This window comes from Salvelinus fontinalis, chromosome 22, assembly GCF_029448725.1.
Source record: "Salvelinus fontinalis isolate EN_2023a chromosome 22, ASM2944872v1, whole genome shotgun sequence".
Classification (NCBI taxonomy): domain Eukaryota; kingdom Metazoa; phylum Chordata; class Actinopteri; order Salmoniformes; family Salmonidae; genus Salvelinus; species Salvelinus fontinalis.
The window spans coordinates 21,091,993-21,108,675 of record NC_074686.1 but is presented as its reverse complement, the minus strand read 5'-3'; the positions used below and the strand labels follow the sequence as shown (position 1 = coordinate 21,108,675).

The 16,683-nt window shown below is 43.6% G+C and overlaps 1 protein-coding gene across 2 annotated transcripts in view; it reads left to right on the top strand.

Annotated features, from left to right (window-relative positions):
- Window positions 1–16,683, top strand: part of LOC129820013 (trafficking protein particle complex subunit 9-like) — a 296,319-nt gene that overhangs the window by 33,397 nt on the left and 246,239 nt on the right. For both annotated transcript variants that reach the window (XM_055876803.1, XM_055876802.1), the window contains one exon: window positions 8,819–8,904. In XM_055876803.1, coding sequence (XP_055732778.1) covers window positions 8,819–8,904 — 86 coding nt within the window. The remainder of the gene's footprint in view (window positions 1–8,818; window positions 8,905–16,683) is intronic.

Below are 16,683 nucleotides of genomic sequence, written 5' to 3'. Positions count from 1 at the left end.
GCTCTCTCTCTGCTCGCTCTCTCTCTGCTCGCTCTCTCTCTGCTCGCTCTCTCTCTGCTCGCTCTCTCTCTGCTCGCTCTCTCTCTCTCTGCTCGCTCTCTCTCTCTCTGCTCGCTCGCTCTCTCTCTGCTCGCTCGCTCTCTCTCTGCTCGCTCGCTCTGTCTCTGCTCGCTCGCTCTCTCTCTGCTCGCTCGCTCTCTCTCTGCTCGCTCGCTCTCTCTCTGCTCGCTCGCTCTCTCTCTGCTCGCTCGCTCTCTCTCTGCTCGCTCGCTCTCTCTCTGCTCGCTCTCTCTCTGCTCGCTCGCTCTCTCTCTGCTCGCTCGCTCTCTCTCTGCTCGCTCTCTCTCTGCTCGCTCGCTCTCTGCTCGCTCGCTCTCTGCTCGCTCGCTCGCTCTCTGCTCGCTCTCTCTCTCTGCTCGCTCTCTCTCTCTGCTCGCTCTCTCTCTCTCTCTGCTCGCTCTCTCTCTCTGCTCGCTCTCTCTCTCTGCTCGCTCTCTCTCTCTGCTCGCTCTCTCTCTCTGCTCGCTCTCTCTCTCTGCTCGCTCTCTCTCTCTGCTCGCTCTCTCTCTCTGCTCGCTCTCTCTCTCTGCTCGCTCTCTCTCTCTGCTCGCTCGCTCTCTCTCTGCTCGCTCGCTCTCTCTCTGCTCGCTCGCTCTCTCTCTGCTCGCTCGCTCTCTCTCTGCTCGCTCGCTCTCTCTCTGCTCGCTCGCTCTCTCTCTGCTCGCTCGCTCTCTCTCTGCTCGCTCGCTCTCTCTCTGCTCGCTCGCTCTCTCTCTGCTCGCTCGCTCTCTCTCTGCTCGCTCGCTCTCTCTCTGCTCGCTCGCTCTCTCTCTGCTCGCTCGCTCTCTCTCTGCTCGCTCGCTCTCTCTCTGCTCGCTCGCTCTCTCTCTGCTCGCTCGCTCTCTCTCTGCTCGCTCTCTCTCTGCTCGCTCGCTCTCTCTCTGCTCGCTCGCTCTCTCTCTGCTCGCTCGCTCTCTCTCTGCTCGCTCGCTCTCTCTCTGCTCGCTCGCTCTCTCTCTGCTCGCTCGCTCTCTCTCTCTCTCTGCTCGCTCTCTCTCTCTCTCTGCTCGCTCTCTCTCTCTGCTCGCTCTCTCTCTCTGCTCGCTCTCTCTCTCTGCTCGCTCTCTCTCTCTGCTCGCTCTCTCTCTGCTCGCTCTCGCTCTCTCTGCTCGCTCTCGCTCTCTCTGCTCGCTCTCGCTCTCTCTGCTCGCTCTCGCTCTCTCTGCTCGCTCTCGCTCTCTGCTCGCTCTCGCTCTCTGCTCGCTCTCGCTCTCTGCTCGCTCTCGCTCTCTGCTCGCTCTCTGCTCGCTCTCTGCTCGCTCTCTGCTCGCTCTCTGCTCGCTCGCTCTCTGCTCGCTCTCTCTCTGCTCGCTCTCTCTCTCTCTCTGCTCGCTCTCTCTCTCTCTCTCTGCTCGCTCTCTCTCTCTCTGCTCTCTTTCTCTCCTCGCTCTCTGCTCGCTCTCTGCTCTCTTTCTCTCCTCGCTCTCTGCTCGCTCTCTGCTCTCTTTCTCTCCTCGCTCTCTGCTCGCTCGCTGCTCTCTGCTCTCTGCTCTCTGCTCGCTCTCTGCTCGCTCGCTCTCTGCTCGCTCTCTCTCTCTCTCTGCTCGCTCTCTGCTCTCTTTCTCTCATCGCTCGCTCTCTGCTCTCTGCTCTCTGCTCGCTCTCTGCTCTCTTCTCGCTCTCTGCTCGCTCTCTGCTCGCTCTCTGCTCTCTGCTCGCTCTCTCTCTCTCTCTCTCTGCTCTCTCTCTCTCTCTCTCTCTGCTCTCGTTGTCTCGTTGTTCATGAACATTCACTTGTTTCCGTTTTGTTTGGGGGGGGGATCTTAACTCAGTTTTGGCAGACTTTCTCATGATTGTTACATGGCTTTTCAGGATGAGTTCTACTCTGGCTTCTTATAGAGTCCAAGGAGTGAACTCTCTCTCTGCTACAGTGCTAAATCAGATCAGATGGACTGAGCACAATGGCTGTTGTTAGAAGTGTTATTTCATCTTTTCAATGTACCTGAAATCCATTCCATCTTTCTCTATTCACTGTTCGTTCGTTGTAATCTCCCTTTTGAGTATAGCTGTGTGATGTCATCTGTGCTCAGATACTGTGCTGGAGTCTGAGGCCTCATCTTTTAGGTTCAATCATTTGGCAGCAGTGGTGGGAAAAGTAACCAATTGTCATACTTGAGTAAAAGTAAAGATGCCTTAATAGAAAATGACTCAAGTAAAAGTCACCCAGTAAAATTATTCTCAAGTAAAAATCTAAAAGTTTTTGGTTTAAAATATACTTTAGTATCAAAAGTAAAAGTATAAATCATTTCAAATTCCTCATTAAGCAAACCAGATGGCACCATTTTCTTGTTTTTAAAAAAAAGTTATGGAAAGCCAGGGGCACACTCCAACACTTAGACATGATTTACAAACAAAGCATTTGTGTTTAGTGAGTCCGCCAGATCAGAGGCAGTAGGGATGACCAGGGATGTTCTCTTGATAAGTTTTTTGAAATTGACACATTTCTTGTCCTGTTAAGCATTCAAAATGTAACGAGTACTTTTGGGTGTCAAGGAAAATGTATGGAGTAAAAAGTACAATATTTTCTTAAGGAATGTAGTGAAGTAAAAGTTGTCAAAAATAGTAAAGTACCAGATGCCCCCAAGTACCAGATGCCACCAAAAAACTACTTAAGTAAAAATACTTTAAAGTACTACTTAAGTACTTTACACCACTGTTTGGCAGTCCTTCCTTATTACTTTCCTAACGGCTTGTTCTTTCGTCATGCAGCCTATATTGAACAGAGTATCATTAAACATCAGGGACACTGAGTTGTAGGATAGCGTTGTCTCCTTCCACAGCTGATTTATCAGGGTAATATCTTCGCTCCCAGACTAACACGATTGACAGTTGCCACCGGACAACAAACAAACAATAACAAATACATTTAAATATCTATTTGATGGATAAAGTGCTTTCAGTGTTATCTAAAATTCATTGGTTTTATTTAATTGTGGCTTCTTGCCTACTCCTCTCCCTTCAGGCTCTGTGTGTGTGTGTGTGTGTGTGTGTGTGTGTGTGTGTGTGTTTCATCGTGCCCGCTCTCCTGTCAGACTGCCCATGTAAACGAGGAGTATTATCTTAACAGGCCCCCAATTTTGAATGAATATGCTTCTGTAATGAATTGCCAAACAAAGGGGCCAAAGTGAGGTGTAACGTCCCTTGGCTATGATATGAGTCACTCTTCTTATTCTGACAAGAAACCCATTGTTTCATTCTGTCACCGGTACATCACTTTTAGTGTGTTATGTGATCTCAGACATGGAACACACTCAACCTTTGGCTGAATATTGGAGCAGCAATGTCTTGAGAAGTTTGTGTGATGTAGCGTAATGTATGGTGTTAGGTTAGTTGTGTAGGTGTGGTTTTGAGACAAAGTCTCTAATTTTGCGAGGGCCAGATACAAGTTGTCAAAATGTAATTTCTTAAGCTCATTAAATCCAGAGACTGGAGTACGAATAGAGCTTGTGGAATTGAGTCAGAAATATCCTCTGTACGTTGTCGTTGATTCGGGCACGTACCTTTGAGTCTGAAGACATGTTCCTTCACGCTGGGAAGGGTGTTATCTCTGTTGCTACCGCTTCTAATAAGGAACACTGAACCGATCAATACCACCCTGCTCACCTGCAGGGCCCTGCCCCCCCCTCAACCCTGATTTATTATTATAGTATAATCTGCTGACACAAACTGAGTTTTGTTTCCTTTCTAACAAATCAATTCCTATTTTAGTTTTAATTTTTGCTTCGTTGCAGAACATTAAACAACGTTAAGTTTTGTTTTATGCAGTTTGATTTTCGAAAGAATGTATTATAATGCATCATAGCTGTCTGGATTAGCTGAGAATCAAAGCTTTCAGTGCCGAAGAGGTTTCCACAGCCTTGGTCTCATCAGTCTCCCTCATGACTTTCTCTTAACTGCCATTAATCTCAGAGCCCATAATCAAATCAAGTGGAGTCGGCAAACAGACATTAACATTTACGTTAAAAAGTCTGTCACCAGAGACGGACGTATATATTTAATACTGCCAGAGGCCAGGACATTTTTAGGGGAAAACCTCAGTGTTTTTGTAGCCTTCTAACTAAAACGTTTTTATTTAACATGCCCTGTCTACAGGGGTATTACACTGGAGCAAAACAACACATGCACAGAATGTTAAGAGGTTTAGAAAGGGGGAAAAGGCTTCCTGGTGGGCAGAGTAAATACAGGTCACGCAGCCACTTCATATACTTATATGAAGCTCAGAGTTGTCCCCAAAACCGGGCTAATTTACTATCAATTAACTAGTCAGAAAGCTAGTCAGGAACCTACATTTGGAATGAGCTGCTTGATGCTTGTTTCTCAGTGGAATGTGTGTGTGTGTGTGTGCGCGCACCTCCAGGACAGAATAATATCTGTGTGTATTTCCTAGCTGTGCCGTACTGTTTATGATGTTCTATAAAGCAGATTGGTGCTGAGCCATAAAACAGAGGATTTCTGGAACAGGGAGATTGTTTTGCACATAATTGCTCTCAGACTCAGTTTTAAGAACTTCTAAGTCTCCCTGTATCCATTATGTTTATGCCTCTAATATCTGTTTCAGCAGTATATACGCATACAAGGCGATACGTGTGTGTGTTTGGTTTTACTATCCTTGTGGGGCCCAGAAGTTCTCACAAGGATAGTAAACCAAAGAAAAATCGGAAAAATGGGAACATTTTGCCGGTTCCTACAAGAAAAAAGGCATTTTTAGGTTAGGGGTAAGGGTTAGGTTGGGGGTTAGGGTCAGAGGGACAGAGACACCGAGACGGAGCGAGGGAGAGGGAGCGCGAGACGGAGGGGGGTAGGGGGCGCGAGATGGGTATGGAGGGAGCCGGGAGGGACTTTTTATGAAACTCACAAATCTCCTCAAATCTTTAGATGTTTATTCCTCTATTAGTTTTACATCATTTGAATCATTTTTCTTGTGTCACTACAGGAATCGGTAGCTGCATTCTGTTGTATCTATGGAGCTCAGTAGCTGTACTGAAATGGACTCTGTTGAAATGGAAATGACTGTATATAAAGCCTGCTATCCTTAGGCAACAGTCCTATTTTATCTAACGGTGTGGTTTTGCTCCTCACATGAGAGCACTAAATCCTTCTCTCTGCTCCGGGATACGATGTGATGGGGCATTGACACCAGCAGGTTGAACTCAGGTTTGCCTTCCACTGCAGAACAATTGTCTCTTTTCAAACCACGCCAACAGGCTTACTCTACTAGTAAATATTTACTGTAGGTTTGACGAGACAGTGTTTGATTTAGTTTCACCAGGAAACTGAACGAGTAGTGATGAGTCAGCCTACATCCGCAGGCAATGATAGATACAACATTACATCCATTGCAGGCCAGGGTGCCAGATTCACTCACTGTGATCCATCACTGTATGAATGTGGGCCTGAGGAGGTGAATCGACTGAACATTTATTTTGTGTGTGATGGTGGTTAGACCGTCAGAATCAAGGCAACTGTTAGTTTGTTTGCCCCCCCCTGCTAACGCGCTGACCCACTGTGTGTGTGTGTGTGTCTGCATGTGTGTGTTTGCCCTCTGTAATGCACTGTGCCTGCTTTCTCAGCACGACCCAGCGATAACGTAGTTCCTAGTGTGTGTGCATATGGATCCGTCCTCTCAATCATCTGCTCTGCTATAGTCCTAAACACAACCGGCTAACAGTTTACACACGGTTTCATCAGCACTTTGGTAATTAATACTCTAGTAGGAGTTGTACTACCTTTGTTAATCAATACTCTAGTAGGAGTTGTACTACCTTTGGTAATCAATACTCTAGTAGGAGTTGTACTACCTTTGGTAATCGGTACTCTAGTAGGAGTTGTACTACCTTTGGTAATCAGTACTCTAGTAGGAGTTGTACTACCTTTGGTAATCAATACTCTAGTAGAAGTTGTACAACCTTTGGTAATCGGTACTCTAGTAGGAGTTGTACTACCTTTGGTAATCAGTACTCTAGTAGGAGTTGTACTACCTTTGGTAATCAGTACTCTAGTAGGAGTTGTACTACCTTTGGTAATCAATACTCTAGTAGGAGTTTTACTAGCTTTGGTAATCAATACTCTAATACGCTTTTCAACTAAGGTGCCAATAGGACGGCAGCGTAGCCTAGTGGTTAGAGCGTTGGACTAGTATCCGAAAGGTTGCAAGATCAAACCCCCAAGCTGACAAGGTACACATCTGTCGTTCTGCCCCCTTGTTAAATAAAGGTAAAAAAATAAATAGATGAGCAAACTGAAAAAGAGAAGTGGGTGTTTCTTTCTGTCTCTTCTGTCTGAATTGACTGAATTGTAATGACCCTGACCCTGGCCTCAACCCTGGCCTCAACATACCCAGCCAGCTTCTTACAGGTGCTAAATCTTTGGTAGTGTGAGTGAAAATCAATGATGTCTTAGTAGAGTGTGAGTTGTTGTACTGGAATCTGTTTGATATCAAAGAGACATTACAGGCAGCAAAATCCTTCCAGTTAGTGTAGTTATTCCCTCCGTGTGACCCACACACACACACACACTGTATGACACACTGTGTAAATGGTTGTTTGAATATATCACCGTCCCACTGCAGGCTTTCTCCATTTCACATGCATGTTTTATGCTCCATTGCCCAGGCCAGCCGGCTATCGTGTGGATGCATTATTCAACACAGCATATTACTGAGAGTGGTGGGTGTGCTCTAGGTCAGCATTCAGTAGAACCAACATCTGCAGAGCCTCCTCTCTTTTGTTCTGTTCTGTTCGCTCCATCCTCTTTGGCAATGACAAGGAGTGGATTGTCAGCTAATGAGACTGGTACTCAGGCTAGCAACACTCCAGCACATGATTAATATTCACCCGGAGGTTCTGAAGTGCTGAACCTTCCTGCTCTCTCTTTAATCTAGAATGAATGAATGGCCAGGAGCCTCGAGGTACGGAGGGAGGCTAGGAGGCTAGGTTGTGTCCCAAATGGCACCGTATTTCCTTTTTATATTGCACTACCTTTGACCAGGGATTACGGAAGAAGTGCAATGTAAAGGAAGTAGGGTGGCATTTGGGACACGAGGAGAAGGTTGCAGCTCAGCTCTCCTCAGCTCTTTCAGAGGCATATTTCACATGTAATTGGCTCTGTGAGGAGGACACCTGAGAGGCAGAGGTTGAGAGAGAGGCTCATTTTACCATTTATATTATATAGACACCCTTCTTCCTGCTTCTCCTTCTTCCTGCTTCTCCTTCTTTTTGCTTCGGACTAAAGTTTTAATTTCCCAAGGTGCACGACGGTAGTTTACTTTACTCTCCATAAATCCTATTAACCCACCAGGTCCTGGGCTCAGAGAATGGAGATGGAAGTGTGTGTGAGAGCGTGTGCGTTTTGTCCGTGGCTTAGGCTCAGCCAGGCCCTCTAGTGAGACTGTTTGCTGCGTTTAGAGATTGGACTGTCAAAGCGGAGATGGAAGACTGTAATGTGTTTGGTAACAGAGCTGTTTCCCACCTGTTTCATTATAGTCTCCATATCAGAATCCCCTTCATATGATAACTTCCTCCACTGCCAAATACCACTTCTGCTCTGTCTCCCCTGACAGGCTAGTGAATGATCTGCTGAATGGAAATCCTCTTGTATCTCATTATAGTCTGTCAAGCTACTTTCTAATAGCACAATCCTGTTTAATGTTAGTGTGAACCACAGGAGGTCATGATAAGCACTGGCTAGAGACTAAAATGATTAATGTTGGCCATTTGTAAGGAATATAAAGATAAATGCGTACATTACAAATAATCATGTAGCACGTCAGTGAATCCACTATATTCAATTGTTGCAAATGCTGGAGAAAACAAATTCTGCCAAGACGCGCTTTTAAATGGATAGTCATTGGCCCAATGACTGGAAGTCTATGGGAACAGCTAGCATGTCATTGCGCTAACGCTAGTAGCAATGAACCCACTACCCTTGCCACCACTGCTGAACAAAACAAATCCTAGGGGAAACACTGCACATGCTTTGCTTAATGATCTTTTAAGTCTACTAATAGTAATATAATCCGGTGGTCATTAGAGGAGGAACTTGGTTTCCTCTCGTTCTGTCAACTGAACTGCCGCTGAACCCTGAAACAGATCCTTCACGTTTTCCTGAGCAGCTCTCACCGACAACACTTGAATGTAATTGGTTTTTAGTTGCCTCAAATCAACTGTTTCTGCACAGGCTAATGGAATACGAAACACGGAATACGGAATTTACATATTTGCAGAGAGCCAACTAAACAATCTATACTAAAAAAAACATGTTTATTTGCTTTACTAAAGTCATGAATTATTAACTTGTCTGTCTGTGCTTGCGGCACAACGGAGAAATTATTTTAATCAATCAGGATGTTTTTAATTGCAATGGAAATACTCTGGCATCTTGAAAATCAAGCTATAGACTTAACAATCCGTATTTATCGTTCCACACATCCCTCAATCCCATTCACTTATTATTACTCACATACACACATAATTATATATTTGTAAGCTGTTTTCTGACTTTACTGAACAGATTGATAAGGGATGACGTTGGGGAAAGGTCAGTAGGCCAGATTGAACATACTGTGTGCTGACACCATGACGTGTGCCGTCGGCTGTGGCTTAGACCTCTGGACCAACCTAGGCCACACACACCCACATACTTGTACTCATATTTGCCTGTGTGTTCCATGTGCATTTATACACCCTTGCAGCGCAGATATGTAATGCATCAGTTTCTCCTGGTCTGAGATTCCCTCTGATGCATTGTTCTACCTCCTCAGAGTTCCAGTGGGTCCAGGGAGAAGTGTGTGAGGTCCAGCTGATGGTCTACAACCCCATGCCCTTTGAACTCCGTGTGGAGCACATGGTGAGTGAAGCATTACTTCTGGATGCTACAACCACGCAACGACTTAGTAAAAGTCCCTGAGAAGACGTTGTCATGACCACGCAATGACTTAGTAAAAGTCCCTGAGAAGACGTTGTCATGGCCACGCAACGACTTAGTAAAAGTCCCTGAGAAGACGTTGTCATGGCCACGCAACGACTTAGTAAAAGTCCCTGAGAAGACGTTGTCATGGCCACGCAACGACTTAGTAAAAGTCCCTGAGAAGACGTTGTCATGGCCTCTCGGGGGGGGGGGGGGGGGTTAACTTTCCTCATCACGTTACATTAGGGACAAGCCATTCAACTGTGATAATGTCTTGTAGTTATCTTTGATGACCTCATTAAAATGTAGCTAAAAGCCCTGTTCTGACACTTTAATGCAGTCATGATGGTACAGGACTGGGCCAGAACAAACCGAGCCATCCTTCTCCCCTGACACTAAGCGCACTGGAACAATGTAGGATGCGTGAACCCATGTGGTGCTATTACGGTTTATAGTTCTCATGCTAGCTATCCTCACTGTCAGTGTAGAGTGCTTCTCTAATAGGAAATACCCTTTCACTCTCCTCTCCATGTTAGTCAACTCTTAAAAAGGCCCGTCACCATCCAGAAAGGGAGACAAGTGTAACCATATTGCTTTAAGCTGCAATATGTCACTTTTTGGCCGACCCGACCATATTCACATAGAAATGTGTGTTATAGAGCTGTCATTCTTATTGAAAGCAGATCTGTTTTATGTGCTCTATTTCAATGCTTCCCGTTCTTAATTTTTTGTTTGTTGTTTCACCAGCTTCAAACAGCTGAAAATACAATATTTTTGCTTATGGAAAATATGTCACAGCAATTTAGATGATAAAATGATTCTCTGCACTAAACTTGATTGTTTTGTCACATAAACTGAAATTAAGCAAACTATTAGAATTTTAGCGACCAGGAAATGGCGGAGCGGTTTCTGCAAAGTGCATCTTTTAAAAGCTGCTTAATGATCGCAGCCTTTTAAGTCCTTAGCAATTCCATCAACCTTTTTAAAGGACTTTACAGCTATACCACCCTCTTTTCCAGCGCAATCTATCTCTCCATTGGTATTGTTTCTTATTCTCTGTCTCTCTGTCACGGATGCTTGCACTCAGTCTCACACACTTGAATTGTCTTTCTTGATATCTGTGATGGTTCATGCTCTCTCAGGATCACACATTCGTTTGATTGTTGAATGGAACCTCTTCGCTACTCATTGTTGGAAGTGTTTCCTTACGGATGCACTGATGTGGCACAGAGATGCACAACAACCATCGGACTCGGTCTGTACACGCTCGCACGTACGTACATACGTACGTACTGTAACTTCACGAGGCGCTGTGTGCCGTCTGCTGAAACTGATGCAGCCCTTAATTAGACACTCGGGTGCAAATAGCCATGGAAGGGCATGTGTGTGTGTAATGTCTTGACTGCGCACAATGACAGGAGCCCCAGGGCCTGTCATGTCGGAGGTGTTGCTGTATGTACCTGGACGGGTCTGAGTAATTCTCAATCTCTGGCATGTCGGAGCAGAACTAATCATTTGTGTGTGTTTAAAACACGTGTTTTGAAGCGGCGGGAGAGTGGATGGTCAAACGGCGATCAGGAATGATTATTTTCTTTGCTGTTGAGGGGGTCCTAGAACTGTCACTTAGCCAGTGAAGAGACACACACACACACACACACACACATCATTAGCCACTGACTCACCACCTGCAGATGGATAGATGGAAGTACAGAAGGAGACAGAGACCCCCTCTTGTTCTACCTCCATGGCAGCTGGTAGCTTTAGGTGGTACAGTACAGCTGTCATGCAGGGTGACTTGGCTTAAACACAAACTATGATGTTCATCATGACCTGACCTGACCTGACCTGAGTTCACACAGTATGTTTTCTTTTCAGTACTTTAGTGTGCACATGATTGAGAATTCCTGGCACAATGGAACCAACGGAATATCAACTCTCCACCCAGGGCTTTTACTTGTGACTTAGTGTACTGAAGATGCACATGTTAATAGCCAGAATATTGTTGTCTATTTCCTAAGGATAAAGCTAAGAACATGAACAGCTTCATAGTTAAGAACATTATAACAATATGGAAGAAAATTAAATGTCTTCCACAAGACCCAATATCACTCCCTAAAAACACAACCTGATGGAACAATCCTTGGATAGCTTTAAAGAATTAACACATCAATGACTCTACATGGAAAACTAAAGATATAGAAACCGTAAATGACTTGTTAATAAGAAATAAAAAAAAATTGAAGATTTTATTTCAATTATTCAGCAGAACAATACAATACAGCAAGAGTAAGTACGACAAGAAAAGGTCATTCAACTCTCCCTACCCGCCGAAAAATAAAATGTATTAAAACAATGATAAATAATAAATACATTTGAAAAGTAATAATGACTAAATAAGACAAATGACAAGAGATACCAACGTATACACAAAGCAATAGAAACAGTACATTACAAAGAGACAATAGCTACATCGATCTACATGGGTCTACAAGCTCACATCCACCAACCCCAATGGAAGTATTTACATATAGTCCAGGGAGGGTTGCCATATTTTCACAAAGTAGTTGAATGCTTTAAGAAATAAATTAAAAGGTAATCTCCATATGACTACACTTACTCATTTCAGAGAGCCATCTTGTAATTGGGAGAGGATAATCTGATTTCCATGGCAATGCAACACATTTTCTTGCAGGGGCAAGGGTGATGTCTGTACATTTGATGTTGAAGTTATTCCCCATTTGTGAAGTTACCCAGAAGGCACATTTCAGGGTCAAGTGGGAAAGGGACCTCCATAATAAAGGTCAGAGTGTCACAAACATCATGCCAGAAGGCTTGTCATTTAGTACACTGACAAGTATACTAGTCCCATTCAAGAATTTTAGAACCAGGAGCAGATATAGCCCTTGGTTCTCTCCAGACCTGACTGCCCTTAACCAACAAAAATATCCTGTGGTGTTCTGCATTATCATCGAACGTGATATGCAACTTTTCAGGGAAGTTAGAAACCAATATACACAGGCAGTTAGAAAAGCCAAGGCGAGCTTTTTCAAGCAGAAATTTGCTTCCTGCAACACAAACTCAAAAAAGTTCTGGGACACTGTAAAGTCCATGGAGAAGAAGAGCTCCCAGCTGCCCACTGCACTGAGGATAGGAAACTCTGTCACCACTGATAAATCCACTATAATTGAGAATTTCAATAAGCATTTTTCTACGGCTGGCCATGCTTTCCACCTGGCTACCCCTACCCCGGTCAACAGCACTGCACCCCCCACAGCAACTCGCCCAAGCCTTCCCCATTTCTCCTTCTCCCAAATCCAGTCAGCTGATGTTCTGAAAGAGCTGCAAAATCTGGACCCCTACAAATCACCCGGGCTAGACAATCTGGACCCTTTCTAAAATGATCTGCCGAAATTGTTGCAACCCCTATTACTAGCCTGTTCAACCTCTCTTTTGTATCGTCTGAGATTCCCAAAGATTGGAAAGCAGCTCCTCTTCAAAGGGGGGGACACTCTTGACCCAAACTGCTACAGACCTATATCTATCCTACCCTGCCTTTCTTAGGTCTTTGAAAGCCAAGTTAACAAACAAACTACCGACCATTTCGAATCCCGCCGTACCTTCTCCGCTATGCAATCTGGTTTCAGAGCTGGTCATCGGTCCACCTCAGCCACGCTCAAGGTCCTAAATGATATCTTAACCACCATTGATAAGAAACAATACTGTGCAGCCATATTCATTGACCTGGCCAAGGCTTTCGACTCTGTCAATCACCACATCCTCATCAGCAGACTCGATAGCCTTGGTTTCTAAAATGATTGCCTCGCCTGGTTCAACAACTACTTCTCTGATAGAGTTCTGTGTGTCAAATCGGAGGGTCTGTTGTCCGGGCCTCCGGCAGTCTCTATGGGAGTGCCACAGGGTTCAATTCTTGGGCCGACTCTCTTCTCTGTATACATCAATGACGTCGCTCTTGCTGCTGGTGATTCTCTGATCCACCTCTACGCAGACGACACCATTCTGTATATTTCTGGCCCTTCTTTGGACACTGTGTTAACAACCCTTCAGACGAGCTTCAATGCCATACAACTTTCCTTCCGTGGCCTCCAACTGCTCTTAAATACAAGTAAAACTAAATGCATGCTCTTCAATCGATCGCTGCCTGCACCTGCCCGCCCGTCCAGCATCACTACTCTGGACGGTTCTGACTTAGAATATGTGGACAACTACAAATACTTAGGTGTCTGGTTAGACTGTAAACTCTCCTTCCAGACTCACATCAAACATCTCCAATCCAAAGTTAAATCTAGAATCAGCTTCCTATTTCGCAACAAAGCATCCTTCACTATTGCTGCCAAACATACCATCGGTAAAATGACCATCCTACCGATCCTCGACTTCGGCGATGTCATTTACAAAATAGCCTCCAACACTCTACTCAATAAATTGGATGCAGTCTATCACAGTGCCATCCGTTTTGTCACCAAAGCCCCATATACTACCCACCACTGCGACCTGTACGCTCTCGTTGGCTGGCCCTAGTTTCATACTCGTCGCCAAACCCACTGGCTCTAGGTCATCTACAAGACTCTGCTAGGTAAAGTCCCCCCTTATCTCAGCTCACTGGTCACCATAGCACCCACCTGTAGCACACGCTCCAGCAGGTGTATCTCTCTGGTCACCCCCAAAGCCAATTCCTCCTTTGGCTGCCTCTCCTTCCAGTTCTCTGCTGCCAATGACTGGAACGAACTACCAAAATCTCTGAAACTGGAAACACTTATCTCCCTCACTAGCTTTAAACACCAGCTGTCAGAGCAGCTCACAGATTACTGCACCTGTACATAGCCCTCTTCCCCTACTGTATTTATTTATTCATTTATTTTTCTCCTTTGCACCCCATTATTTCTATTTCTACTTTGCACATTATTCCACTGCAAATCTACCATTCCAGTGTTTTACTTGCTGTATTTGTATTTACACCTCATTGGCTCACATTGTATGTGGACCTATCGTTCTACTGTATTATTGACTATATGTTTGTTTTACTCCATGTGTAACTCTGTGTTGTAGTATGTGTCAAACTGCTTTGCTTTATCTTGGCCAGGTCGCAATTGTAAATGAGAACTTGTTCTCAACTTGCCTACCTGGTTAAATAAGGGTGAAATAAAAATAAATAAATGAAAAGTAGAATGCAGAAAATTCATAAAAGTGCCTTCTGTTGTTTCACATCGAAAACCCATTTCTGATATTTCAGGGTGATATCTATGTAACCTCTGAGTTGTCAGAGTAGGTGGAGGAAGTTGTGATGTAGAAGTCTGTATCTAGAGTTGATGGTTGCTGACACACTATCTTGGCATAGGTCCGACCATAGACTCTCATCAATTGTGATATTCAAATTAGGTTCCCGTCGCTCTGTTGACTTATGTACATCTGGTTTTGGGCGTTGTTGCATTAGCAATGAGTACACTGTGGATATAAATCTATTGGAGTCATGGTTATCATGGAGTAGCTGTTCAATACTTGGAGATATGACTTGTCGAAATCTATCAAGAGTGTTTATGAGAAAGTTTCTTCACTGTAAATAAGAAAATAACAGATTATTGCATAATTGCTATTTGTCACAAGTACCCCATCTATATAACCATGTTCTACATGCCTTATCCCCTTCTCATGCCAATGTTCAACATTTTTGGCAGGAGTCTGTTTTGTCACAGGGGTGTTTTAGGTGACACGTCTTGTTTCAGACCAAATAACTTACGAATTTCATACCAAGATCTTACTAAATTGATGGTATAGGGATTGCTCGTTTTTGTTGATATAGTCTTGGGGTTCCACTTGTATGTAATATTACACCCAACCTCTTCATTAAGAGCAAACATTTCCATCTGATTCCAAGAAGGGGCTGGTTCAGTTTCAATTAAGATTGAAATGAATCTAATTTGCGCTGCCCAGTAATACATCTTGAAATTTGGTAGGCAGAGACCTAGACCGTAATCCCTTGGAGTTTTACGGTTCAATGCATTATGGTCTTGTTAAGGAACTTAAAGAAACTCTCAGGTAGGGATATGTGTTAAGATTGAAATGGGTACATCATCTTAGGCAGAACGTTAATCTTAAATACAGCTAGTTCTCCCAAATAATGTAAGAGGCAGATTTATCCATCTATTCAAGTCATCCACCCCCTTCTGAACCAAGACAGAGCAGTTAAAGCTTGTACACATTTCTTAAGTCATTATCAACTGTGATTCCTAGATATTTGAACCGCTGTGGCGACTGTCTGAAGGGACCTGTTCGTTCACAGATGCTGTAGTCAAAGTGGAAGTATTTCACTTTTGTCCATGTTGACTTTGTAACCTGATATAGAGCTGTATGAACCCAAAAGCGTCTGTAGTTTTCAGAGGGATCCCGAGTCAGTAGGGAGTTGCAGCGATGAGACAAGACTTTAACTACTACCAATTGGATACCATGAAATTGGGGAGGGAAAAAAGGGGTGAAAATACAGCAAAATATATATATATATATATATATATATATATATATATATATATATATATATATATATATATATATATAACTCTGGGTGATAGCCATCGTCTCCTGGTGATTTTCCAGATTGTAGAGAGGAAATTGCCTTTTCTGTTTTTGTAATGGGGTGATCTAGTTTGTTTTGGTCTTCCTGTGTGAGGTGCGATAGTTCAGTAGTAGACAGAAATGTGTCCATCATTGCTGGTTCCATTCCATCAGAAGTGTATAACTTCAAATAGTATTGTTAAAAGAATCATTCATCTCTAATGGGTTGTGAGATACTTGACCGTTCTGTGTTTCAATACAGTTGATGGTTCTCAAATTCTCCTCAGCTTTTATCTGCCAGGCCAAGACTTTGTGTGTTTTCTCCCCCAATTCATATATTTGCCTAGTTATAAGAATAGCCTTTTCAGTTTTGTAAATAATTAGGGTATTTCAGTTTTTTTTATTCACCAATGAGTGGTATGTGTCTTTTTTGGTGATTTTTGGTGTTCTTTTTGAGTCCTTTGGTTACTACGTGATTCCATATGTGTTATTTCATAGTTTCGATGTCTTCACTAATATTCTACAATGTAGAAATAGTAAAAATCAAGAAAAACCCTTGAATGAGTAGGTGTTCTAAAACTTTTGACCGGTAGTGTATACAGAGAACAAAACCTTTGGGAGAGGACGGACAGTTTGTTTCACAGAACATTTTTATTTGGACAAAATTCTGCCTCTTTCAAAAGAGTTGGGTTTAGGCGCCGTTCCTTGAACTCCATCCGGCATCCAAACAGAAAGTGTGAGGGGAGAATGATCTGAGATATAGTTCTGCATAAATACTCAGTTTCCACAACTCTATGGGTTACCTGTGCTGATAGGAGAAAATAATCAATCTGGGTATGAAAGTTCTGCGGGCAGGAGTAGAATGAGTAATCCCTATCTTGGTGGCTGGGTTTCCATGTGTCTTTCAAATGTAAGTCTTTCATAAATGATAGATTGCGTTTGTCTGACTTAGTCAATGAGGTTGCTTTAGTGGAGGATCTATCCAGAATCGGATCCAGACTAATTAAAGTCGCCCCCAACTAAGAGTGTTACGTGAAATTCCGTAAACTTGAGGAATATATCTTGAATATAAATATGATAATCATAATTAGGTGCAAATACATTAAACAAAGGTCCAACATTCTGAATACATTCTGCCATGGGGCACTACAT